General features: G+C 41.7%; 1 protein-coding gene across 1 annotated transcript; it reads right to left on the bottom strand.

Moving 5' to 3' along the window:
- Positions 1 to 138: 138 nt before the first annotated feature.
- mtus2b (microtubule associated tumor suppressor candidate 2b) lies at positions 139 to 27,918 on the bottom strand (the record flags this gene model as incomplete). Its single annotated transcript, XM_079513805.1, has 17 exons — positions 139 to 3,303; positions 3,824 to 3,921; positions 4,306 to 4,425; positions 4,718 to 4,816; positions 5,887 to 5,960; positions 6,563 to 6,668; positions 7,624 to 7,838; positions 8,357 to 8,423; positions 12,685 to 12,881; positions 13,686 to 13,787; positions 14,188 to 14,287; positions 15,498 to 15,626; positions 17,434 to 17,534; positions 18,363 to 18,518; positions 24,812 to 25,018; positions 25,676 to 25,847; positions 26,041 to 27,918. The coding sequence occupies 17 exons, from the start codon at positions 27,916 to 27,918 to the stop codon at positions 3,096 to 3,098; spliced, it is 4,029 nt and encodes a 1,342-aa protein (XP_079369931.1). The 3' UTR covers positions 139 to 3,095.

Below are 27,918 nucleotides of genomic sequence, written 5' to 3'. Positions count from 1 at the left end.
AAAAACGTTGAGAACCCCTGGCATAAATTATACAAGCTCAACACGTAACGAGGTTCTTCCTTTACCCCTCAGAGCAGACACAGATGTATATCTACAGTTAATTAAAATTTATGTAAAAGGTGATAATCTTTCTCATCATCAAAGATAGTGATTTATTTTTTACAACTGAATATCTAATAACTGCTCATAAAAAATCACAGAAAGATGCTTATGCTTTTTTTGTCTGTATAATCACAAAAAAAGAACCTTGCTAGCAATATAGAGCAATGATATATATATCGAGATAATATAGCCTATTACTTTTATAAACACACATTTTCTTGTTGAGGTTTAATAAATAATTCAAAGTGCAACATTTACAGTACAGATGTTGGTGTCTTATCACTGACGACAATATTTTAACGAGCTAAGCTACAGTTGCAGTTATGGGGGGGAAACATCTGAAATTATATACAGTACGTAGATATATAAAAAACAAAAACAAAACAATGCAAGACAATCTTAAAGACATGCTTTCATAGTAATCTATGCACAGCATAATGGTATGCTGAAATAATTACAATCTTTACAACATAAGCCCTGTAACAATCAAAAACGTATCAACATCTGTGTGATACGTACACCAAACCTGCTAAGCCATTGATTTACTGTAAACAATACCTCCTAATCTGGTGTCAAACAAACATTTAGTAAATGAGTACAAGATCATGTCCACAGGACACAGAGGCAATCAGTGCAGCAGTTGGAATACCTGATAGAGAGTAAAACCATTTCAAATACATTTCAAGCCACCAGAGACACAGCTAAATGCATTTAGCTTGGCAAACAAACTGCCGTTGAAACATGGCTATTGTGAGTCTATTACATCAAGCTAATCAATGTCTAGTTCAGTAATTTTCCGAGTTGAAAGTATGTTTTGGAAGGGGGTGTTTTGATAATTATCTAGCAGTTATTAAAACATTTTTTTATTGGTAATTACTAACAGCAAAAGGCTCTTAGAGATACTTTTAAAAATACTGTACATCCAAATAATGTCCCACACAAGGATATGATGTCATGTCACATTACATACAATTGAGCTAAGAGGATAATGTAAACATACTGTATAGTACTGTATGAGCATCAGCTGATAAAGTACAATAACGTAACCATTGACGAATAAAAAAAAGAAAATGATGGCAGTTGCTTTTCTTTGATGAGTCATGACTCTCTCCAAGACCTGAGATTATTCTCCAATATGAGAGATGAGGTAACAGCTTGCAAAATCCCACCATGATCCTATTACCATGTTACATACAATATCTTTTTATATCAAATTGAGTTTCCGTGAGTAAGAATTTTCCAACAAAGCCACATGTGGATACAATCGAACACAAATGTTTTGATGCCATAATGCCTTCTATGGACACACATCTGCATTCAAGTTTGTTGGATGTGTTGTAACCCCAATTACAATGCAAACAAACATATAAAGCTTTGCAAACCGCAATAATGAAATGTTTTCAGCCAGTCTTTGAGAGATGATAAGGTACACTTGAAGATGGCATGAAAAAGAGCAACACTTTGTTACATTACTGTACTCGTATTGTAACACACAATACTCATATAGGACTGTCTGTCTAACACCAGTCCTATATTTTAGATTTGTAGCCAAAGGTTCAAGTACAGATACTAAAACTATTACACTTTACTGTTTAATGCCCTTAAAGTGTATTTTTTCTGGGATTGCAAATTAATTTCAGATGATGATTGTGACAGTGCATAATGTACTGTGTTGCTTTTATAATACATCATAGCCTTTGCTATTAAACATGTCACATAACTAGTGCTGTAAAACAAAGTACATAAACTGTAGAGTGTAGACAATAGGCAATCCTGAAAAACAAAATTACTTTGTCAATCAACAATACACTAGCCGTTACGTAATGAAATGTATCATTCAATTACATTGGAGCTTTACTCTGTTTTTATTACAAATGAGAGGTCACGTTTGTTGATGATAAGTTGCATTAAGCTTCGGCCCTAAAGTTTGTCCTCTCTACTCACCACACTGCAGGCTGCTGCTAAACCGTCAATAGGAGTAGGATTTTAACTGGAAGACAGTGCATGCTTTACTATAAGCAAAATAAAACTTAAGATACAAGAACAGTAGTTACAATAAGAATATGATTACATTACTGTCTGGCAGTTCATTCAACTTGAATTTGCCATCTAGTAACCATACATTTTGGGCCAGTTGAGATCATTGGCTTTGCAGTTTCAGAAGAAACCAACGACTGAGGTTCCATTAGGTGACCAGGTAGTAATTGATCCAACACTAATACTGTTCATACAAAAGGGTACATGTGCCACAGAGAGCAATCAGAGCTTTACATGAATCAGAACGCTACAGCAGGTAGTTTGGTTCATGTGTGATGTTAAATATTGCCTGTGCCTTGAGAGAGATTGCTGGTGGGAGAAAATGTATAGCAAAGGCGCTTCTTGTGGTTACTGTTGCACTTTAGATTGTTTTTTATTTGATGTTTTATAATGTCTCACACATCCACCATTCTGAGCCCTGGGTGACAATGTGGGGATGTACTACTGCAGATAGAGGCACAAACATGGAACTGATGGAGGCACCATGACTGTGTGATCTTGAGTCTGATGAAGTGTATCACAGCTGGAGTCCTTCATGTACCATAGCGCCTACCTTGAGTTGTGGGACATTAATCTTAGAACAGGAGCAGCGTACAGTTTATCCTTTCTTTTTTTTCTGAAACGATAGCTTCTCTTGGGGTTTGAAAGTACAGGCTTGGTCAATAACACTTTCCATCCGTGATAAAAATCAGATGGGGTTAGATTTGTAGAAACCATTCAGATAAAGAGGGGAACTTCCAGAGGAACTGTCGGTAAAGTGATGTATACAGTATCTAGCCATCTACATAGTGTAACAATCCACATTTTTTCATGACGGGGGACAACACATTTGGAGATAAAAAATAAAAAAACATTCAGAGCTTCCACAGGTTTTTAAATGCCTCGATGATTGATAGACGTCAGATCAAAGTAAGAGCTGGTTAGATAAAAGACAAGTGTGTGGTTTCCAGTGCACCTCATTGATGGTAGGAGTGTGGTCGTGCAGAGGAGCCGGGTCCAGGGGAGGCGCGGTGCATGGGCGAGGAGGCGGGGGACATGCGGGGGCTCAGCTCGCCCGTCTGTAGACGCCACAGCAGCTCCTCATTGTTGCGGCTGAGGCGCTTCTTCTCGTTGCTCTCCTTCTCCACGTGCACTTGCAAGTTGGCGTTCTCCTCAGACAGTTGCCTGAAGAGGGAGTGGGTAATGAGAGACAATTTAAAATCACAATACAAAATAGCATGTTTTACCTGTGGAACGCCCTACCAACAGCCATTAAGACATGTGAATGTCTCAAAGAGCACCTACGGACGGCTGCAATTCGAAACTGGCCCCCGTAAATGAAGTCTGAGTTTCCCCCCACACACCCTTTTTCCCCATACTGTACTTGTTTTTCCCTTTTTTACTGTAATTCTTTATATGATGATTTCCTGTTTTTATAGAAGTGTATATTTGTACGTCTCTAAATGTTGAATATGGTGGACCCTTTTGTAAACAAGTGTAATGCTTAATCATGGTGTTGTCCACAGGAACAGTTTTTGTATTGACTTGTGCTTTCGTTTGAAATGTACCCATTCTGCATACTGTGAAATAAACATTTTAATCAATCAATCAAACCTGGAAACCTACTGAAGATTTTTTTTAACCACATCCAAAGGTTTCATACTGTAGTTTGAAATAGATTTAGCAACCCTTAAACAGAACTGACCGAGACACAGCGAGGTTGTTATCTATCCGGGCCTTCATGTCCTCATTTTCTTGCTGTAAAACCTGAACTCGCTCCTCCAGGTATGCATTCTTTTCGCCCTGCTCAAAAACACATGGGTAAAGGTACAACATTAAATTCTTCATATTATCTATAAATGCATAAAGCACATTTCAGATTACAAATAATGTAACTTGTGGTTAGAGTTATTGTCCTATTCACATACACAATTTTGCACAGCATATATTTTTGAGTGGTGCAACCACTCCAAGGAACAGCAATGTCCGTGTTAACCTATGTTTGTGTGTGACGAGTACCAGTAGGGGCAAAAGTGGCGCTGTTGTGCCAGAAACAGAGAGAGAGAGATAGTGCTGCACTGTTGCCTGCTAATGAGAGAGAGAGAGAGGGGGGGGGGGGGGAGTTGCACCACTCAGTTCACACAGGTATGATTTTTATTAAATAGGAGGCAGCAATTTTGAGCCTACCATTTTCTCGAGTTCTGAGATCTTCAATTCCTGTTGGTGGATTTGCTGATTTTTCATCTCTAGAATATCCTTCAGACTCTTCAGGTCCTCCTCAATGTGTTGGTATGGAGCCAGGGCATCCTGTTAAACCGTGGGAGGAAAGCTCCAGTAAATGTTACTATCAACAATCATTGCTTAGTAAAATTGCTAAACTAATCATACGGCAGAGTAAAATTAGTATACTAGTTAAACTAGTGCTGAGGATTTATCTCTTTGCTATTAAGTGCAACACCAGCTAAAGTAACTAACCTCTGTGGTTAGCTACTAAAGGGAAAAAACATGACACTGAAATAGCTGATGTACAAGCTCAAACTTGTGAGCTTGTAGATCTGTTATTTTTGGCGTGCAACATAAATGAAGCCTAAAATGTTACCACTATCTGTTCATCGCTGCTCTTTCGCAGAGCCTCCTCGAAGCGCTTGGCTCGGTCTCGCAGGCAGTGATTCTGAAATGTCAAGGTGTCCACTTGATCCTGTTCACCCAACACACAACATAACCCTGTTAGTTATATACACACTCAGTAACTGAAGAATTGATCATATTGTCAGTAAACCTTATAGCTCCATATTTCATCATTTAATTAAAAAAATCACACCCGTGTGAACTGAGTGGTGTAAGGTTTTATATAGCATGATCAGCTCTGATCTGACGTAATGAAATCACACCTGGATGTGATTTCACAACTGGCTTTTTTTGTGCAGAGAAAATGACCATGGTTGCTACGGTCATCCAGTTCACCCGGGTGTGATTTAATTACGTCAGAAATTATTTTGAACATAGCAACCATGCTCATTTTTTTCTGCACACAAAAGCCAGTTGTAGGAGTGGTTTACACCACTCAAAAATCATAAATTGATGCACTGTTTATACAGTACTGTTTTATACTTTGTTGTATGACAGTGTCACACAAAGTAGTGAAAATAGCAGAATCGGCATGTGGCCTTGTATGCTGCATCTACTCTATGTATGTTTGAATAGAAATAGGTTGGAAATTCTTCACGTTAATGTTAGGGACGCCAGGTTGAAAGTGCTTTCTGTGTGTGTGTGTGTGTGTGTGTGTGTGTGTGTGTGTGTGTGTGTGTGTGTGTGTGTGTGTGTGTGTGTGTGTGTGTGTGTGTGTGTGTGTGTGTGTGTGTGTGTGTGTGTGTGTGTGTGTGTGTGTGTGTGTGTGTGTGTGTGTGTGTGTACCTGCAGTGACAGTCTGAGCTTCTCAAACTGAACACACTTTCTTTTTTCCATTTACTGAAAAATACAGTTTTTTGACATTTGCCTACAAGATTTCCACCTGTCAGAGAAGAAGTGTTGTGTCTTGTAGATAAAAAATATGAATATTTATGCATGTGTGTTTGTTTGTTTGTTTGTTTGTTTGTTTGTGTGTGTGTGTGTGTGTGTGTGTGTGTGTGTGTGTGTGTGTGTGTGTGTGTGTGTGTGTGTGTGTGTGTGTGTGTGTGTGTGTGTGTGTGTGTGTGTGTGTGTGTGTGTGTGTGTGTGTGTGTGTGTGTGTGTGTGTGTGTGTGTGTGTGTGTGTGTGTGTGTGTGTACCTGCAGTGACAGTCTGAGCTTCTCAAACTCCTCTTGCAGACTCTTCCTCTGCTGCTCATGAGCCATCTTCAGGTCTGACATAAAAGGTGATAATAGTTCATTAAACTGACATTTCACGAAGAAGAAAGAAGAAACTGCAGTCATTCAATCTTAATAGTATTTTTGTAGTAGATAAATGACTAGATTGCTGAATTCCTACAATGACCATGATGCTTTGGTGCACTGCTCCTCCTTGTGGAGAGGGGGAGGGCTGTCACACACTGCATCCACACTGTAGCGTCATGAAGATGCCAAAAGCCACAAGCGACAGGCGTCTCTTCCTGGTTTTTAGACAGCTGGTGGACGTGGCATTTTACCGTGTGGGTGGAGCTTCATTTCCATCCACCAGCTATTTAAAGACGAGGAAGAGACGCCTGCCGCTCACGGCTTTTGGCATATTTTTGACGCTACAGTGTGGATGCAGTGTTACTGAGACGAGACAACATGTAGTCCAGGAAGGAAGTGAGATCAGTGCCTGTGACATCACAGGCACTTTGAAATACTAACATATCTAAAAACACATTACACATTACATTACATACAGGAAAGTGTTTCTTGTGTCCTAAACATCATTAAAATAAGATCGGGTTGCAAGTACGGTTTCAGTCGGTATGATGGTCGAGGATGTAGTGCTTACTTTTTACTGTCCTGGCATGTTCCTCTTGCAGGGTGGCCAGAGTGTCACTGTGAGCTGTCTCCATCTCCATCAAGGAGGCTTCATGGCTCTCGCTCATGTCCTCAATCTGGGACAATGACATGTGCACTTATAAGGAACTGAATTTGAAATCCTCCTCCTCAGAAGGCCATTAATGGTCAGGCACCATCATAACTTAAAGCTTAAAAAAATGTATCACCCTAATAACACCATGGTTATAATGGGAACTAACATACCTGTACTGTAATTAACAATATATGTGGAGGGCGTCAGTAGCTCAGGAGGTTAGTAGGTTCCTGGTTCTATCAGTGGCTCCTGCTGGCTTAGTGTCAAAGTGTCCTTTGACACTTCTCTCCCATCTCACCCCTCACTGTAAACCCAACCGTTCAAGGTTGAGGTTTCTTCCCATTAAACAGGAGTTTTCAATTGGGACTTGAAGGGGAGAAAATGTTTTTCTTTTGTCTTGAAGGGGCATGTTTTGCACAATAACAGTCTTTTCATTATGTCTGCCCACGATCTCTGTGATTCATACAGTAGGCTATGTTTGTTTACCTCAGTCACTGATACTAAAATCTGATATTTTATTTTTTCTATGAACCTGTGACTTGACACCCATACTGTTATAAAACGGAAATAAAAAGATTTTGAAAAGAAAGAAACAGTTTTCCTTTGTCACCATTGCCAAGCTCAGGGGGGAATTGTTGGATCTCTGTAAGATTATGGTCTTGACCTACTTTATATGAAACAAAGGTGTCTTGGGACCATGATATCAATGGATAGTGGACTAGAAAGCAGACTCGGCTCACGTGCCTCCACAGACAGCCTGCTACGAACACTCTCTCTCACACACACACACACACACACACACACACACACACACACACACACACACACACACACACACACACACACACACACACACACACACACACACACACACACACACACACACACACACACACACACACACACACACACACACACACACACACACACACACACACACACACACACACACACACACACACACCTGTTCCACACACCTGTTCCTGCTGCGTGGTGCGTAGCTGCTCCAGCTCGCTGTGTTGCTGGTCCTGTAGGCGCTGTGTCTCTGCTGTGTGCTGGGCCCTCAGCCTCTCCTCCAGCGCCCCCAGCTCAACCCGCTGCTGTTCCCGCAGACCCTGCAGCTGGCTCTCAAAACGCTGCTCCAGCTCCTCCTTGTCCCGCTGCAGATGCTCCCAGCGTGCAACACTGAAGGCTGGACCACAAGGCACAGCAGCCGTTGGATTTACCAGAGATCCAAAGTTGTGTGTTATTGTGATGAGTGTGTCAAGGAAGTGTCAACGAGTTGAAATGGAGCAATGTAATAGACAGGGGTCCTCAATAGGCATTGTATTTGTAACTGAGCACCCTGATATAGACACTCTGTGACTTTAAACCCAGTGTTGTGTTGTGTTGTTGATGCGCATACAGTGTAATATCACACTTACAGTGTAATATCACACATTGAAATAATTACAATACTATATAACAAATCTGAGGATTCCTAGGATTGGGTCAATTTATACACTCAAGTTAAATGAACACTGATGATTTTACTGTACGTACCATGACATCAGACAATGGTGCACCACACTGTGACATCATACGATATACCACTTAAATGACCAACAGGGGATGGGCACTCAGGGGATGCTTGTTCTCACTGTGCCTCATGGAAATATATGTATAATGTTTATGCATTACACAAGTCCTGCAGAGGGACATCCCACTTACCCACTTCATCCCTGATTCTAGCGAGCTCCAGGGACAGTTCCCTCTCCTTCACAATGGCAGTCTCACTCTAAAACACAGACACACAGAAAGCACAGCATGTTGGTTCACAATATTATTGATATTATCGTCACAATAACATCGCTATCAAGGTATTTGGTTAATTAATATTACTGAGATATCTTCCATTTGGCCCATATCGGCCAGCCTTATGACCATGATACAGACATGATACTGACCATGACACTGGCATGATGCTGACCATGATACTGACATGATACTAACCATGATACTGTCATGATATTGACCATGATACAGACCATGATACAGACATGATACAGACATGATACTGACCATGATACAGACATGATACTGACCATGATACAGATACTGACACGATAATGACATGATATTGACCATGATACACATCATAGAGAAAGTGGTTATCATAAAACCTGAAACAACGGCAGTGACAACGTGTCCATTTAACTACACAAATCAATGTGATTTACTGGTAACAGAACAAGGCATTAGAATGTCAGTGGGTGGCTTCCTACACCATGGTATCCTACACTGTATCCACTGGGGACTGTTCATAGCGTGACCTCCTCAGAGTGCCTCCTTCTCATTGGACAAATGATGGACAGTGATGTGTGCGAGCCAGCACAATACAATTATCTCTGTGTTTAAAAATTGGTCTATTTTCAGAGATCAATTAACAGTGAGGATTTTAGCGTGAGTAATATACATCCACTAAATGCAGCAATTACCCCTCTCAAAGGTCTTGCTCGTAACATACTGTCATCAGGCAGATATTGCAGTGACCTCACCGAGGGTGGAGGAGGGTCACTAAAGGTTTCACTTGTAATTCGTCAGGCTGCCACCCAGCATATAAACCCCCCCTGGTCCTGCCCAGACCCGAGACCCCCATCCAATCCCACCCCACCCATATCCTGCCCCAGCCCAGCCTACTGTCTCAAGGGAGTGCCGTGACATGCATTACAATTCTTCCATCTCATGTTCAGCCATCTCTGTGGCAACTTAATCCGTTTTAGTTCCTTGAGCACAGCTAGTGAACAGAATAAACATGGCTTCCACAAGCAAGCTTCTACATTCTCAAGGACATCAGCTGTAAAAAAAATAATAATAATAATAAAATAAAATCTGTAAAAATGTCTAGCTTACAAGCAGGTCACAAATCAAGGGCCAATGGGACCCTAATAGCTTTCCATGTACTGTATAGAGCCATGTTTGGCCCTGAGAACCAAATTACATGGCAGTTAAGACATACAGGACACTTCTATGAATCCAAAAGTGATATAAATGTAAACATGCCCATTCCATGCTCAGACAAGAGCAGCAAAATCAGATCAGTATTGTGACACTTTCTCCCTCAGAAAGTAGAAACACAGCTGATGCAGGGAGTCACTCAGGACAGACACATGCAGAAGTGAACGGACTACACACTAGCATACATGCTATGTATGAACAGTATGCTTGTCTGCCAGGAACCAACACAAGCAGACCTACAAGCTAAATAGCATAGTAGCTATAGCAAGGTATTTAATATCACTGCAAAATGTACAGTAAGAGAGAGAGAGAGAGAGAGAGAGAGAGAGAGAGAGAGAGAGAGAGAGAGAGAGAGAGCTTTGACTCAGCAGAATAATGCAGAGCTAATCTCACTGCCTCCCTGACACTCCAGCTGCTAGTAGGAAACCAGTTGACAGAAAACCTCACATAGATGCTCACTGCAAGACAACCGCCTCCCTCCAATCACATGCACACTCACTCACACACACACACACACACACACACACACAAAGGAATCCTCAGCTGTCGGCAGAGGATGCTGCCTTTACCGTTTGGTCCAGGCAGTGCAGTCGTTGGAGATGTAGCTTAGAGCAGCAGTGGCCCATACTAAGCTGGCAGACAGCATCCCTGAGGCTGGATGCGGCGGTGACAGAGAGACGGAGAGATGAGGGGTATAGAAAAAGAGGAGGGGAGGGAACCAGGAAAGCAAGCGAGAGGGGAGGGGAGATAGAAGGACGGGAGCCTCACCTCTCTTTTCCTGATGCGTCCAGCATCATCGCTGCTCGAACAAAGACTACCAGCCCCACACAAACACACCCTGCCCTGCCTTGAACCACCCCTTCCATTACCCCATTTCATGCACGGCACACACACACGCACACGCACGCACACGCACACACACACACACACACACACACACACACACACACACACACACACACACACACACACCATGCGCTGGCATGCATATACACATGTGCAGGGCTTTTTCGTCACCAAAACACGGAGGATGGAAGTAATCAATAAGTTGCCAATTAGCTGGTTTATCACACAAGGAGGCATACAGTACAATCATGTGCGCACATTACACATGTGCTCACACAGCCACCGTGAATTGCAAATGGCTACTCAACACTCAGACATGAAACAATTTATGTAAAGCTATTGAAATGTAAATAAAAGTCAAATAATGGCTAATGGAAAATAACTGCCTATGTGTTCCAATGAGTCACAGCATCAGCCCATAACTTAACACATATTGTCACGCCAGGTAACATATGTATTGTCACACCAGGTTTGACTTGTGACGGGAGACAATACTGAATACAATCAAGTTAAATAAGATAAATACAATTGCTTTGCTTGTTTTAAGACAGAAGTGTAATACATGAGATTGTGGGAGAAGTACACAACATTCAGGGTGGTGGTGCAGTAGTTCTCATGAGAAAGCAGGGAGAGAGATTAGTTACACTAAATACAAAGATAAGAGGGGAGCTTGGTTGTGTCATGGGACCAAGCTGTACCATAAACTATAGATACCAAGCCTAAGCAATGGCATCTTGACTTTTATAAAATGCAAAATGTCAGATGATATCATACCATAAGGAAACATAATAATAATAGCTGGTGTAATTCATTCTAACGTAATTATTCCTCAAATGTCCCATCTTGAAACAACACACAACATCCTGTCTTTCAGACACACATTTTGCTGCTTGTACCTGCATGAATGAATGAGGTACAAGCAGGTACAAGCAGCATAAATCTCTCTTGATTCCTGACACACACAGCCACATGCAGTACATCACAAAATTGCACTGTTTTATATCGCTGCACTGACGGCAGACAAAGCCTTTGTATGTGCCCTGTGTTCTCTCAACTGTCTCTCTCACTGATAGATCTCTCTGATACTACACTGTTTGCAAAACATTAAGAAGCGCTGGGAAGCTCCCCAGTCCTGTATCAAAGCAACAGCTGGCCTTCATGAACACAGCAATACTGACAGCAACATTAGCAGTTACAATACAGGTGTGGTGTAGGCCAGGGGACTAGGGGTGCAAATTATGTTTTTCCATGAATCATCAATAATAATAATCCAGAACCACATTTGAAAAAAAGAAAAAGAAATCAACTAAATTGATTAGTCTGGTTAACCACTTAAGCCCTATTTTATACTTCTTCACACTACGGTGTCATGCACAAAGTTCAGTGAAAATCAGTGAGCTGATGCGCCACCGCCACATTGTGATTGTCAGTGTCATGTCTGTAAAACTGTCAGTATCATCTCATTATCATGGTCAGTATCATGTCTGAAAAATGGTCAGTATCATCTCATTATCATAGTCAGTATCATGTCTGTAAAATGGTCAGTATCATGTCATTATCATAGTCAGTATCATGTCTGTAAAATGGTCAGTATCATGTCATTATCATGGTCAGTATCATGTCTGTAAAATGGTCAGTATCAGTACCGCCACTATGCACACACACAGCATGCACTGTGCGTAGGGCACCACAGTGCCGAGGGGGCACCAAAATGAGCCAAGGCGATCCATGAATTATTTTAATTTAAATATAAGCTTAAAAACAACCACAATTTGGCACCATAGGATCCAAGGCACTCTGTTCCAGTGAGGTGAAAAACAGCCTTTTCACCTCACTGGAACAGAGTGCCTTGGATCCTCTTCTTTTATGTTATAATCTAACCTCGCCAACGAGCACCTGTATTCAGTTCAACAAACAACGGACCACGGCAGCGCTCCCCTCTTCTTCTATTCAACACAAATTGTGATTGACCGGAATGACATTTGTGATGATTGGAGTGGCTGAGGACAGAATGTGATGTACTGTACAGTTACAGTATATGATGTATGATGATGTATGTCGATAAGAGCGTCCCTCACTTCACTTCAGGTGTGATTTTTTTATAATCAATTAAATCGATTAGTTTGATTAACGGTTGCACTCCTACACGGCATATGGAGAAGTATATAAATGAGGTCCGATCTGGGGTAGCCTACCTTCTGACAGAAGTGCTGTGTGGTGATGGCAAAAACCTCTAGGCCAACGGAGGCCTTCTTCAGCTGGGCCTGGAGGTTGTGGAGCTGCCTGGTCTGCTCCTCACAGCGTTCCTGCAGTTGCTGGACCAGAAGGCGCTCTGTCTCCCGTGTTCTTTCAGTCCGAGCAGTACCACGGCCCATCGCAGATGACCCACGGACTACAGGAGGAGAGAGCATGGAAAGTAGGTATAGTCAGTCATCATGACAGACACATAGTGTACACACAGAGGACAGAGAGAGTGGAGATGGTAGATGTATATAGCTAGATCAGTTCTTTTGTTTTTGTTTTTACATTCATTTATGCGTTTGTCTTTCTTATATGATTAGTAATCAGCTCTTTTACATTCACATTTTCTATTACATTTCCCTGTAATATGAACTTGTACTGTGTAACACATATGGACAGAAACATCATCATTTCATATATTATAGTCTTGTCTCTGACAGAAGGAGAAATTGCTGACTTGTGAATGGGACCAAAACAGCAACATTTCAGCAGCCAACTATGCCCTACACTAGAGTAGCATGGCAGCTAGCATGGTCTCTATGACAACAGCCCTACACTAGAGTAGCATGGCAGCTAGCATGGTCTCTATGACAACAGCCCTACACTAGAGTAGCATGGCAGCTAGCATGGGCTCTATGACACTAGAGTAGCATGGCAGCTAGCATGGTCTCTATGACACTAGAGTAGCATGGCAGCTAGCATGGTCTCTATGACAACAGCAGACTATCATTACATTAGCAATGAGAGACCTTGACAGAATGAGAGAAAGAGGAGACAGAGGACAGGCAATACTTTGTGCTGGTGACAATCATTATTTGGTAAGGGAAAACAAAGATGGTCATGGTGTTGCTCAGTGATCTACTGTATTTATCACCATTGTGACACAAACCAAACACAATGGCATATAACAAAGCCACAAACACATGCTGAAATTTGATACGTTCTGTACACTCACCAGGGGACTGAGGCTTGGGAGGAACCACTGCAAACCGTTTTGGGGAAGATGCTGGTGGTTGTACCTCCATCTCTGTATCCTTCATTACATCCTTTCTAGAAGCTGAGTAATAATAATTAAACATCAGACTTACAGTACATAGTGCTTTTACAGTACATAGTGCTAGTACTCAAAGACACTTTACACTACAGGAAACAAAACATAAAACTTAGAACTTTAAAGCAAAGAACATACTGGTATAGGAGAAAATAGGGTCAATTGGAAATCGCGTCCTAACTTTCTTAAGCTTTCAGGACAAAATTAACAGTATCCACCAGCTGGCCACCCAGACACGGCCTCAGTTTGCACTGTAATGCCGATGACACACAACTCCTCCCCTCCACAACCATATCACTGCCATCACCCACTCCACCTTCACCTCCTGCCTGGCCGACATGAAAACATGGATGCAAACAAACTTTCTAAAACTCAACTGAAATAAAACCTCATCATTGGCCCTAACCCGCTCCACTCATGACATCTCCCTCAATATTGATGGCTCCACTGTCACCCCCTCCAGCGATGTTCGCAACCTTGGTGTCATCCTGGATCCCCATCCTCTCCTTCCAGTCCCAGGTCAACCAGATCACAAAAACTGCCTTCTTTAATCTTCGTAACATTGCCCGCCTCCGTCCCAGCCTATCACACACTGCTGCTGAGACACTCATTCATGCCTTGCCCTTCATCACATCCAGACTTGACTACTGCAATAGCCTGTCACCAACAAGGTTCCCAAAATTCTGCAGTATGTACAATACTGCCTGCTCACCAGAACCAGGGACCACATCACACCAGTCCTCAATGACCTCCACTGGTCAAAGACAGAATAGATTTCAAAATGATTATAACCAGTAAGACGCTGGAGGTCGCGTGCACGCATCCGCCTGGGTGACAGCAGACTGCTGGGCGAGCGCTGGCACTTTGGAATGGGGGGTCAGATCAACACCTCGCCCTAATATAAGGGACAGGTCGCGTGCACGCATCTGCCTGGGTGACAGCAGACTGCTGGGCGAGCGTTGGCGCTTTGGAATGGGGGGTCAGATCAACATATCCGCCTGGGTGACAGCAGACTGCTAGGCGAGCGCTGGCGCTTTGGCATGGGGGGTCAGATCAACATAAGGAATGAATTCTGTACTGGCCATATATGGAGTGTGTCTTGAGTGTACAGGGTTTGATGAGGTCAGATCAACATATGGAATGTCAGAACAGGTCAGCTCCATATATGGAGATCTAAGGGTGGCAGCGGGGGCAGTGTCTTGAGTGTACAGGGTTTGATGAGGGCCCAGGTAGGGCCGGGCCTGTTGAGAACTCTAGTTTTCACCGGCTGCCGGGGCGCGGTGGCACTAATAACTTTGGGACAGAGTTTAAATGGACAGGTAAGGTCAAAAGGGAGACATCGAAGAAGAAGGATGTATGGGGAAGGATCAACAAATGGAATGTCAGAACAAGTCAGCTCCATATGGAGATCTAAGGGTTTGAGATCAGATGTAGAGTTGCTGGCCAATATTGATGACATCAGGGATCTCCATATATGGGCTTAATATTGATGACATCAGGGATCTCCTTACATCAGGGATCTCCATACATCAGGGATCTCCATACATCAGGGATCAAATCAAATCAAATCAAACTTTATTTATATAGCACATTTCCAACAGCCAAAGGCCGACCAAAGTGCTGAACAAGGAAAAATACAACATGACATCGAAGGCAAGAAATAAAAACAATAACATACATTGACAAGATATCTCCATACATCAGGGATCTCCATACATCAGGGATCTCCATCCTGTGGTCGCAACTACATACAAAGCCCTCAACAACCAGGCTCCCCGCTACATCTCTGAACTCATCCATGGCCATACCCTCTCCTGCTCCCTCAGGTCGGGCAATTCCAACCTCCTGGACATCCCCAAGTCACACAAGTGAACCTGGGGTGACAGCGCCTTTATTATTATTATTATTATTATTATTATTATTATTATTATTATTATTATTATTATTATTATATTAGGCACAAGGCAATGAGAGCCTAGTATGTATTATAAAGTCAGTATGTATAGAAACATAATAGAAGTAGTGAAATCAATATAGTAGAGTGACCACTAGCCAGTGTTGGGTAACTAACACTACGTAACTTAATATATTACGTAATATATTACCGGAATACGGTAACTTGTAATATAATACATTACTTAACAAAGGAATTGTAATATATTCTAAAAATCTTTCTGTATTACTGCATTACTTTCTGTATTACTTTCTGTCTGTCTGTCTCGTTGCCCGTGGCTCTGTCTTGTGACATTATGTGACAACTGCAGAAGTTAAAGAATTATGTATTTCCGCTCCCCACTAATAGTTCTCAGGTCTGGTGTTTGTCCTCTTTTTTTCTCAGTCGTGTTTTCAAATGGATTTGGCTAGGCGGCCGTTTGGCCTCGCCTTATTGTAGATACGCCACTGGTCTACGTAATGTATAATTTATAATTATACTAAATATTTAATTGTTCGATTTGAGCATTTAAAAAAAAGTAATATGTAATAGTAATATTAATATATTACTCTTGCTCAGACAGTAATATGTAATACAATATATTACTTGACAAATTAAGGTAATAAGTAATAAGAAATATATTCCAAATATAAAGTAATATACCCAACACTGCCACTAGCTGGAGCTGCTGTTCCAGTTATCCTTTATAAGCAACCCTGATTTATGACCATGCTGACAAATTCCTACTGCTTTATACTACAATCCTCTCTACGGCCGCTAGATGGCTCAAATGCACTTTCAAAGCAAAAAAGAAACAAAAACATAGCCATCATTAGCAGAGGTTGTACTCATCATAAAGGTACTATGCCACTGATTAAGAGTACAGGCATACAGTAATGATAGGGTGACGGTTGTAGACCAGCGTGTAGAATTTTCAAATGTAAACAATAGTGGAAAAAAACAAAAAAAACAACTTTGGTTCAGTTTGGCTCAGTTGTGAAGGTTGCTGGTCGTAAATCAGCTACCTTCACAAACAAAGTTACAGTAGCCTACTAACAGTTTTGTATGTTTAGGAAGAAGAAGATGTTTTTAAAGTGGTTTAATTCATTTCATGTAAGGCATAACTTAAATCAACAATGTTATGATTTCAAATTCACTGGTTGAAAAGTGACAATAAACTTGACAACATTGTTAACAAGCATACATTATTATTATTATTATTATTATTAATATAGACATAGGTCGGTGGTCCCTTCTCTTTGACTCCAGTAGTTTCTCTTCGTTAGCAACAAGTGGCCTGGCCAATGGCTACCAGCTATTTACACACTTGTACAGAGTAGCACAGTGACATTCCTTGCAGGTTCAGTTACACTGCCCACCACCACCTCTCACATACCCAGCATTCGTTAGCTGTCTTTGGCTCCTAACTGCATTATGTAAAACAAGGACAGCACTGAACAAAGACAAATGACACATTCAGAACCCAGCCATTTCTGTGAATGATATGCCTGGTAGTTACAGAGCTGTCATTACACTGCTGGAAGCTTCCTCTCTATAGAATGGACAAATACAAGAGAATGCTTGTGAGTAGGTGTGACTGTGTGAGTCGTCACAGCGAGGTGTCTGGTTTGTGTCAGTGGCCATGAGGTATGACGGTCGTCTGTCTCAACAACCACCAACATGTGCATGCCACAGCTAAGCCCCTCCCCCTGCCCACACCCCCACGACATGCACTGCATCTCTAATCATGTGATCGGCAGTCAGAATGACCTTGAATGACGGGAGGGACAATATGCTGTTCTTACAGATAGCCAAATGTGCTAAAGACGCACACGTACAAAAATAGAGTCGTGGACAACTCACAAGTCACAACACAACACAACTAGGGGTAAAACAATTAATCTAACAATTTAATCAATATTAAAAAATTACTCGATAATTGATAATTCTATAAAATAATTGATTAATAATCGATTCCTGGCCTGGGCCATGGCTCAGTGGTCCAGGCACCTTGGCTGGTAATCCAGTCTGGCAGTGTGCCGCGAGTTCGACTCCCGATCCCGACGGCCTTTACTGCATGTCTTCCCCCCCATCTCTCTCCCCATTTCCTGTCAGCCTACTGTCTGTCCCTCCATAAAAGATATAAAATAAAGGCGAAAGCCACAACAAAAAACATTTAAAAAAAAAAAAAATAATCGATTCCTATTTTGGTCATGTCATATACTGTAGGTAATATTTTTTATGAATTTAAAACAATTAAAAAAATAGCTACAACGTAGCTAAAGTATAAATTAAGGCTTAAGTGGTTAATCGATTAGTGTATGTATGTATGTATGTATGTATGTATGTATGTATGTATGTATGTATGTATGTAATGCACAAACGTGCTCGTCGAAAGGGTGACCAACCCACCCAGACCTCTACCGCAGCAGCATCAGGACAGGGGTTCAAGTGCACCAGTTGCCCGAGAATCGGATTATACCAACATGAACGTGCCTGTCGCAAAGCAAAGCTGAAGGACCCCTAACTCTAAACTCCTCCTATGATCTTCGCAAGCGAAGAATAAGCCATCGTGTATGTATGTATGTATGTATGTATGTATAGCATGTATAGCCGTAACACACAGTGAGTGTGTTGAGGAGACATACCGAGTGGAGAGCACCGAGGCGGGGGCACCAGATTGCGTCGCTGTGGAGCGGGGGCGTTGGGAGGTTGGGGGCTGCTGCGCGTGGGAGTGCAGGAAACATCACTGGGGGGCGCTGGGGCCTTGTGGAGATGAATGTCTTCACTGCTATTGCTTGGATCTACAGTGTAGAAGAGACAACATGTCATCAGTGTTATTGTCATTGTTATTGATGTTATTGATGGTAGCTCATTTAAAGGAGAATTTCGGACTAGAAGTCTTTCTTACCTTTATTTGTAGTTGTTATGTCCCCACCAAAGAGGTCCAGGTGTTATTTTGTGCAAAAGTGCATTATCGGCTATTTTCCCTAATATAAGCCCTCAATAGGGGTAGGGTTTTTGTGCTAATTCGCTTATTTCCATCAAAATAAGTGTGCCATACTATTTACATTATGAAGAGAGGATATATACAAAAAAAAATTGAGCGATGGAAATAAGCGAATTAGCACAACACCCCAATGCCCAATTCAATGCAATTCAATTCATTGGGGGCTTATGGTAGGTGAAATAGCCAATAATGCACTTTTGCACAAAATAACACCTGGACCTCCTTGGTGGGGACGTAACAACTACAAATAAAGGTAAGAAAGCCTTCTAGTCTGAAATTCTCCTTTAACATGAAATTTTACCTGTATACAAACTATACATTGATGCAGTACACAATAATCTGAAAATTAACATTGTTTTCAATTTCCTGCTAATGAAACGTGTTGTGTTATACTATTAATTGACTTTAGGTTTTGTGGCAATGCCATTTATCCGTCTATCAAAGTTAAATGGAATAGAGAATTCCTTTTACAACTAATGCTTTGAACTGTGGTATCTTAAATGCATGGAATGATAGTAGTAATATTACAGTAGTTTGTATTGGCTTGTATTGAATTAAGCACCAATGTATAAGTAAAAAATCATATAGTGATGATGATGATGATCATGACTGTTGAGACATGTTATGTAATGCATGTCATTTTAGAACCTATGGTAACTTAGGGGAGCTCCATTGTAATTGCATTAACCTTTGGTGAAATCAATCCTCTTCATACAGACAGTGTAAATGCCCTGCCTTATCGAATACTGGACAACTCACCCCGGTGAGTTGTCTTCACTTTCAGTACTTACAGTATAAATGACTAAGACATTGTTAAATAAGCTGTTATTGCCTTTTGCTGTCTGAAGAATGTTCATTAGCTATTGTTCAATACAGACAGCTCACAGAGGATGATGGGTGAGGGATGGTGCTAACAGACCCATCAGATTGGTACATCAATCGTAGGCTACTATGTGTTTGGTAATTAAAACAAATTGCAATCTAGCATCCTCCCCTGTACATGCTATTGTTCAATAGGCCTACAGACAGCTAGAGGGTGATGGGTGAGGGTGCTAACAGAACAAATTGCATAACGTTGTAAAATAGTAGTTCATAATAACAATGATTATATTTGTATTGTTTTATTCTGTAGTATCATGAAACTGGCAACACTCTGTGTTATATTATTGTGAAATATTCAGTAAACTATAAAAAAAGAGCTCAAAGGTTATATTCAGTAAACTATACAAAAAGAGCTCAAAGGGTAATCAAATGTATGCACACACACTGATGTATGGTGAGTCGTCCGGACTTTCGGGGTGAGATGTCCGCACTTTTTCGTCGGAGGTGGAAAAAGGGTGAGTTGTCTTGTTACCGCCTTATCAGCTGAACTGACCAACCGTACAAGGGCTGGCTGTACTTCAACTGAAGTGAAAGGTGTAATTTCGCTAGATAATACAATGTGTAGTGTGGTGCAATTAATAGTAGCATCAGCCCATCAGAGAAGGTATTATAATCACTATTCATTGTACTGTATTTTCTTCCAAACTGTACAGTACAAATGATCAAGGCAAGATAGCGAGATGAATACAATTAAATTATTCATGACCACATTTTAATATGTGGTATGCCTTTGGCATTTGGCATGTGCAGACATTAAAGGCTTCTGCATCATTAAAAAGAGTGTGGTCATGCTAGTCCCAGTATGAAATAACATTTACGCAAGAACGAAAACCCTCCATCCACTTAAACATGCTTTATGAATGCAACCTTTTCCTTTTATAGTGTATAGTTTCTGTTGAACTTCCATTTTAACAGACTCCAACACCTGATATATCCATATATATCCACCATCATCTAAAATTACTTTGTAAATGCTGGAGTTGCAAACCGAACCTCTGAATGACTGTCATAAAATATTCAGCTCTAGTTGATTGAATCAATACTAGCATGCTCCCATAACATTACTGAAAAAGAACCCTGTACTCTCCAGTCAGGAAGAAACACAGGGTAGAGTAGGAGGATGTTTATGTCATTGAATTTAAATAACATTATTCAGGTTCAACACGGTGGGTTGAGACACTGGCTGATAAAATACTGCACAGACTCTGCATGCACTAAACATCATAGTGGGCTGGCACTGCTACTATTAATTGCACCACAGTACAAATTGTATTATCTAGTGAAATTACACCTTTCACTTCAGTTGAAGTACAAGGGCTGATTAACCATTAAGGCTTAATGATTAAGCCTTAATGGTTAATTAGGCCTTAATCATTAAGGCCTAATATACTTAATTGTAAGACAAATAGCAAAACTAGCCAATAGCTTAAAATATGGATACCTGGTTGAAAGTGGTTAAATTACAGACAAATCACAGGGAAAATTATGCCCCAATTCGTGGATTGATCATGTAGACTGTAGCCTACCATTTTGTGATTTGCTATATCAATATGCATTACTTCTTTGGCTCAAGTTATACATGACATAATATAGCATAATACTGTGCATGGGTAAGAAAACAACAAGCTTTTTCTGGAGCTTAAAATGCCTGCAGCCTTGTGAACCCCACAAATTATAATTGAAGCACAGTTGGTCGTCTTACTGCTTGGGAAACTATTCACCTGGGAGAAGTAGCAGATGCCTTTTTTTCGGTCAAAGTACCCACTAGAAATGGATGGTAAGGCAAGAGCTGATTGGCTGAGGGAAGGTTTGTATTTGACTCTCATTGGCAAATGTATGTTTCTACCCCACATGCAAAAGTCTACCCCTTGCTGTGAGCATCCACAGAATGGTGCAGTATGCTTCAGCGCAATGCAACCTCCACTACTGTCAGAATGAATCTGCCACATATACAAATGTTAATGTCTCCTCTCCTCACAACACATCATTATATCTCATAACCTTCTAAAATTAATGTTTTCATTTAATCTACAGTTATTTAAGATCAATCATGTCAAGGTTGATCCTAGATGGAATCTAAACGTAACCTTCTATGACAGGTTATCTGAACCTAAATATGATATTCTTCACCCAAATAAGCTCATGAATGTGTTTTACTGGAATGTCCAGTCAATTCAATTAAATACAGCTACAAGCAGCTATAAGACCAAGCCCAAAAATAAAAAAGCAATATACACAATGAGCTATATAAACATTGATAACTGAAATTATTTGACAAGTGATAAATAAATAAATCACACTCATGTGAAGTGAGGGGCGCTCTTATCATCATACATCACATTCCGTGTTCAGCCAATTGTCTGTCAACGCTGTAGTCTCGTAACCAGAGTCCAGACATTCACATGAATTTAAATTAGATTTCAAGAGTGGTTATTTGACGTGCCCAAAAAATGCCGGAAAGTGGATTGAGCAAATCATAACAATTTACTCATCGGGAGATCTAAAGTCAGTGTGAGCTTCAGTTCCTGAGGGATCCTCACAGCCCTCTGCCATATTGCCAAATTTGTGTAGAACGATAGCTCAGAATTGCCAAAACTGCTAAAATGGCGGAATTTTCATGGAAACCAAAAGGGGTCTATGCCCTTTGGGCTTGACCCCTAATTACTAGGGGTGTAACGATATAGTAACTGCATCGAAAAATCGATTTTAATTTCAAGAATCGAAGTATATCGAAATGAAAACAGCAACATTGACTATGTATCATATCGTATCGTTTCGCAATGGAAATAATCGATATCGAATCGTTTTGCTATGCAGATAATCGATTGTAACTACATTTTTGTGCATGGTATTTAGCAATTCTTTGAAGAAAAATGAAAAAGAGGGGTTTAATTACTTAATTTAAAATAATGTCAGTGTATTTTAAATAGTTACTGTATATCGAATTCAAATCATTGAATCGTATCGGATCGCCATAATGAACCAATATCGCCCATGTATCGTATCGTCAACCATGTAACGTGATACGTATCGTATCACTGTTAAAATGTATCGTTACACCCCTACTAATTACTCATTTCCCATGAAGCTAATCTAAAAAGTGTCAGAACATTACATACAGACAGAGACTTCTTTGTATACACAATCAAATTAAACTTGTTTTCCCAAGAAAGAAATCTGAGAACTGATGAAATGAACTGAAATGCCCCAGTAAACATGATTGCACAAACTTCACTACATCATTAGGATCTTAGCAAGTTATACTGTACTGGGCCAAGCAGCTGAAAACAGACAGGACTTAACCATGTAACTGACTGTATAGTGTCATACTACTGTACCATGGCTTGATGTCCTAGCGCGCTCCCAGTATAGTATAGCATTGGTCTCTTTCGAACAAAATGCCACAAATCATGAACACAGTTTGCGATTTCTGCAAAATTATACACGCAGTATCCCACTAGGCCAAGGACGAATGCCATTTAAAAAGTTTCAAATCAGCCTCACGGTGGCGCTATAACAGCCCAAATCATGTTTTACCTATAACTGCACCAATCTGTGTACAACTTTGTATGCGCACTCCCTAGAGGCCAAGGAAAAACCTTTGCCCTGCATTTTTCACATCTGCCTGTTATAGCGCCACCATGAGGCTACATTTTCCAAAACACTTTTCTTTACATTACTCGTACAGATTTTATCCATACATCATGCAAATCGGTAGACACTATCACAAAAACTCCTATCCTCCTGGTTATACAGTGATTAGCACTATAGAAGATAGGGAAGAACCATAGAAGACAGGGAGCACCATGAAGGCTCATTCATAGTCTGGATTTTTGGTGGTGAGGTGACCACCGGAGCTGAAATAACGTTGAGCGGTGGTGAGTGAAAACAGAGAGAAGGGCTGGAGCGGTGGCGGTGGTTTGCTCTTCACCGCGGCTCGTGACGTCATGTTGTAGTTCGGTGGTCACCTAACCACCGAAAATCCAGACTATGTATGAGCATTAAAGGCTCATACATAGTCTGGATTTTCGGTGGTCACCTAACCACCGAAACTCCAGACGATGTATGAGCCTTTAGTCTCTCTTTCCTACGGGATGAAGCACTAGACTTCCAAACTAAATCTCGCGATCGAATCCCCCGGTGCTGCTTATTTATCTTATCTAAAATGCGTTGCAAAGTATGTTATTAGGATTAAGGTTAGGTGTAGGCATAGTTTTTGTTGCCCCGATTGGAGCGGACCACTCTGAAGGTCCGTCTGAAGTGGACTGTAGACGGCAGCTAATAATAGATAAAGAGAGCAGGTAGAGGACATTTTTCTATAACATGTCAGCATTTTTCATGCAGACAATAGCTGGTTTGAATCAGCACTTATTATTGTACTGTACCTGCAGTGGAACAGGAGTGTGCAAGACTGGGCTGGAAAAACAAACCACTCACCGTTTTTTGTTTGTTTGTTTTCCATACATTATTTGTAACAGAACATAAAATGTAGCCTAATTTATACTGTATAAGACATGGCTCATGGCTCTGGGCATTTTATACTTAATTCAACCAATCAAAGCTGTGAGACATTAATATGGCACGGTGTGAGCCGCTAAACATTTAAGGAGGTATGAGCCAAGAAGAGCACAGCCTGTTAAGACGTTCCAAATTACATCCATGAGCCAACAAATCTGGCTCACAGGGGGGTGTTTTACACAGAAGGTTTAAGTGTCCTCTGTGACAACTGTGTGTACTGTGTATTAAAGATTATGAACCCAAAACAGCTTGAGGTCCTGTAACAGGTCCTTCATGCAGAGAGATTCCATTTGACTTATGCGCTTTTCAATATAATTTGACTGTTAGTGATTCCTTCAAATGACGACTGCAGGAGGCAGATTAAAGCTGAGCAACTGGATTTGATTGAGATTGCATGCTGCAGTAGTCAGTCAGGGGATAATGATACATGCACAGTATATTATGCAATGCACTCACATATATATACACTGAAAAATGTGATTCAGGTCCTTGAGTTAGAAGACAAAAGTAACCAAAATATATACAATATATTTGTTTTTGCAAGGAGAGAAATATATTTCTTTGAATCTATAAATACTGTCGATTATCTCCAAGGTTCTATATATTGTTTCTTTCCTTTTACTTGGAAGGGAACACATGAATAAAGAGAATATATTTTAAACATTATGTAAAGGATGTGTTACTCACACTGAGAGGGTCGGCAGGGGTCACTATGGGTGCTGTCGTTGGACTGGTTGCTGGACACAGAGGAGACGCTGGCACTGCGGACAAAACCGAAGGCAGCCAGACGGGCAGGTGGCAGGGCAGAGAAGCCTGGGGGTCGAAGTCCAGACTGGCCCGGTTTGATCAGGGGGGCCTTGGGGGTGGTCTCTGACCCTGGCCGCCTGTGATCTGCTAAAGAATAAAGATACACAAGAAGACGCAGCAAGTGAGATAAACCCGCTCTGACATTCCTGATTATGTCCAATTAACATAATGCTACTGATCTTTAAAGTTCATCCATCTGACGTCCACTTTGACACATTCACCTCCCCAGTTTGGATACAGTTCTGAGTTAACTAACTCAGAACAACATACACTACGATCTACTCTACTCTGGTGCTTGATATAGCAAGCAGGGAAATGAGAAAGTGCTTACACAAATACTTTCCCATAATAGCTTGACCATTCATTCAGAAAACACTGGCTTGGTAATGACTCTGAGAGTACAGTATGGAAGAATAAGCTCTCATCATTCTTGTGTCTCCAGTACATGCCATAAAATCTATTAAAGAGATCATTTAACTCATCGTTTAATTTTACTGTGTAGTAGAAAAGGACATGCTTTTTATTTTTTGCAAAACAGATAATGCCGCATGGCTGTAGGATAAAGAATCAAATGAATTATCACCAGATACCATCAACTTTATCTTTCCTCTTCTAATGATCACTGAATAACAAATGAAACAAAGCATGCTCAAACAACTGTGGAATGGTCTTTGGACTGTGAAATAGATATTTGCCATTTTAGACCATGGTCATTCAGACAGCGGACAGCTACAGCTATCTCACCTGTCAGGTCCTGGTAGCCATGGGTGGACACTCCAGCTGCCTGGCCAGACTGATTGAGGGCCATCGTTGCCCTTTGACCTGTCTGAGGTACCCTAGACTTGGCCCCCAGCCCCAACTGAGGCCTGAGGGCTCTGGGTGCGCGCAAGTGACCGCCTGCATCTTGAGGAGGGTGCTGTTGACAGTAATATCACAAATGATCACTGCAACACTGAACATTTATTAGACGTTCAGCAATGAAACTATAAACTAATGACACTGTAAAAAGCCTTTGGCTGTCTAAGGAGGGAAACTGACACCAAATGTCATAGGTAAGTAATACACACTTCAATTATGATAATACACAAAATCATCAATACTTCTCTTACCTCCTGTAGATATTTCTCAGACAGTTCTCCATGAAAGCTCTCAGATTTGTCACTACTTTTATGAGGGACAGCGCTGTGTGCGGCTTTCGTGCCAGACACAGATATGCCTGCCGGATAGTAGCCCGTCTTCTGCATCTCTTGGCGATATTTGTCAAACAGCAGGTTGGAGGAACAGAGTACAGACGGGGCATTGAGCTGAGGCTCAACGTTTGGTTCTTTATGAGCTGGGGGACTGGGGTAAGAGGACAGTTTAAGTGGTAGAGCAGAAGCCTCATGTGGGGCTTCTGTGACCTGGCCCTTTGTCTGAGGACTCTTCCGGACATAGGTGATGATTTTTGGACGAACATTCTTCGGCTTCTGTGGGGGAGAGGACCTACGAGTCTCCGTGTCTTTCTGTTGGGGAGTAACAGGTTTCGGAATGCTACTGCCCACCTTACTGAGCTGCTTGACTCCACTGATTCCTCTTTGGAAGGGGTCACTATGCTCCAAGCTGGGTGCTCTGGTGCCCTGGACCTTGGCCGGAGAAACAGGGGGCCTCTTGTTAGGGGAACATGTGGTTTTGGGGGACGAAGGTGTAGCTGGTCGACTAGGACTTCCCCATGGCTTCCTCCGCTCCAGGCTTGAATTTCTAGAATGCTGCTGTGAGTTCTCAAAAGAGCCCTGTCTGTTGACAGAGTTTTCAAAAGAGCATTGCTTCTTTAAAGAACTCTCAAAGGAGGTCTGTTTCTTCAAGGTCTTGTCAAATGAGTTTTGTTTGTTGAAACTTCTATCAAATGAACCTTGTTTCTTTATGGCTTTGGATTCAATTGCCTTTGTGTCTGTTCTAGGCAGATTATGGTTTTTGTTCAGGGTCTCATTTGCTTGGGTGCTTTTATCAATTCTTTTGCAGCTTTCTTCCTGTGACTTTGTTGCAGAGTCAGTACGACAGTCTTGAGTAGTCCTTGCATAGCTGCCTCCTGGACCATGACATCCGTTTCTCTCTACCACAGTAGCATTTCCCAGTTTATATGCCTGGTTAAGATTTCCATTGTGCTCAACAAAAACATCCTCAATGTGTGCTATATTTTGAGGAACTTGTGCTTCTAAAATGGCCTCCTCAGAGGGAGACGTGGAATTACGATTCACATCCATATCTTTCTTCTGTATTGTGCTTATTGCAGAGGGAAGTGAATGACGCTCAGCCCTTTGAGGGACCTCGCTTCTTTCTGAGACGGTGCAGGACTGAGAGGCCAGTGTCAGGTCTTCTGAGATCGTCCGGTAAGGACTGGATACAATGTGCCAGGAATCTGTTGTATGTGTCTGGCCTGCAGTGTCCAAGGCACTGGCCAAGCTTCCCCCTAGACTGGACAAGGTGGACAGACATGTCACAAAGACATCATTTTCAGAACCACACTCTGTCTTGGTCACACATCCAGCACCTCCTCTGCTCTCAGAGACATGAGAGGCATTGGTCTCCTGGTCACTGGCACCACACTGAATGGCCCTCCTCTCTTCTTTGTTAGTTTTGTCCGTTGCTGGTTCTGCTGCATCCCCACTGTGTGATGCCGGCTGACCATGAAGCTCCTTCCGTTCTCCAATCCCGACATAATCCTCTCCCTCCCCCACTAGGTATGCCTCCAGCTCCTGACACTCTAGCATTTCAAACTCAGCCAGCTCTGGGTCGTCGCACTGGGAGTCTGTGCCCCAGATGATGACCTTGTCCTGCTCCGCTGTTTGACTCCGTAACCCATACAGAGTAGTGCCAATGTCTCCCGTCCCCCTGCTGCCTTCCCCTGCCTGGATTTCATTGGCGTTGGCATCCCCGTCAGATGTCACACGGTCCCGCTGGTTGTTGTTCCTCATCTCCCCTGGGACAATGGGCTCTCCTTGCTCACTCAT

Source organism: Electrona antarctica (genome assembly GCF_951216825.1).
Source record: "Electrona antarctica genome assembly, chromosome: 11".
In the NCBI taxonomy this organism is placed as follows: Eukaryota; Metazoa; Chordata; class Actinopteri; order Myctophiformes; family Myctophidae; genus Electrona; species Electrona antarctica.
The sequence above is the reverse complement of the archived record's forward strand: the minus strand, read 5'-3'. Positions and strand labels throughout refer to the sequence as shown.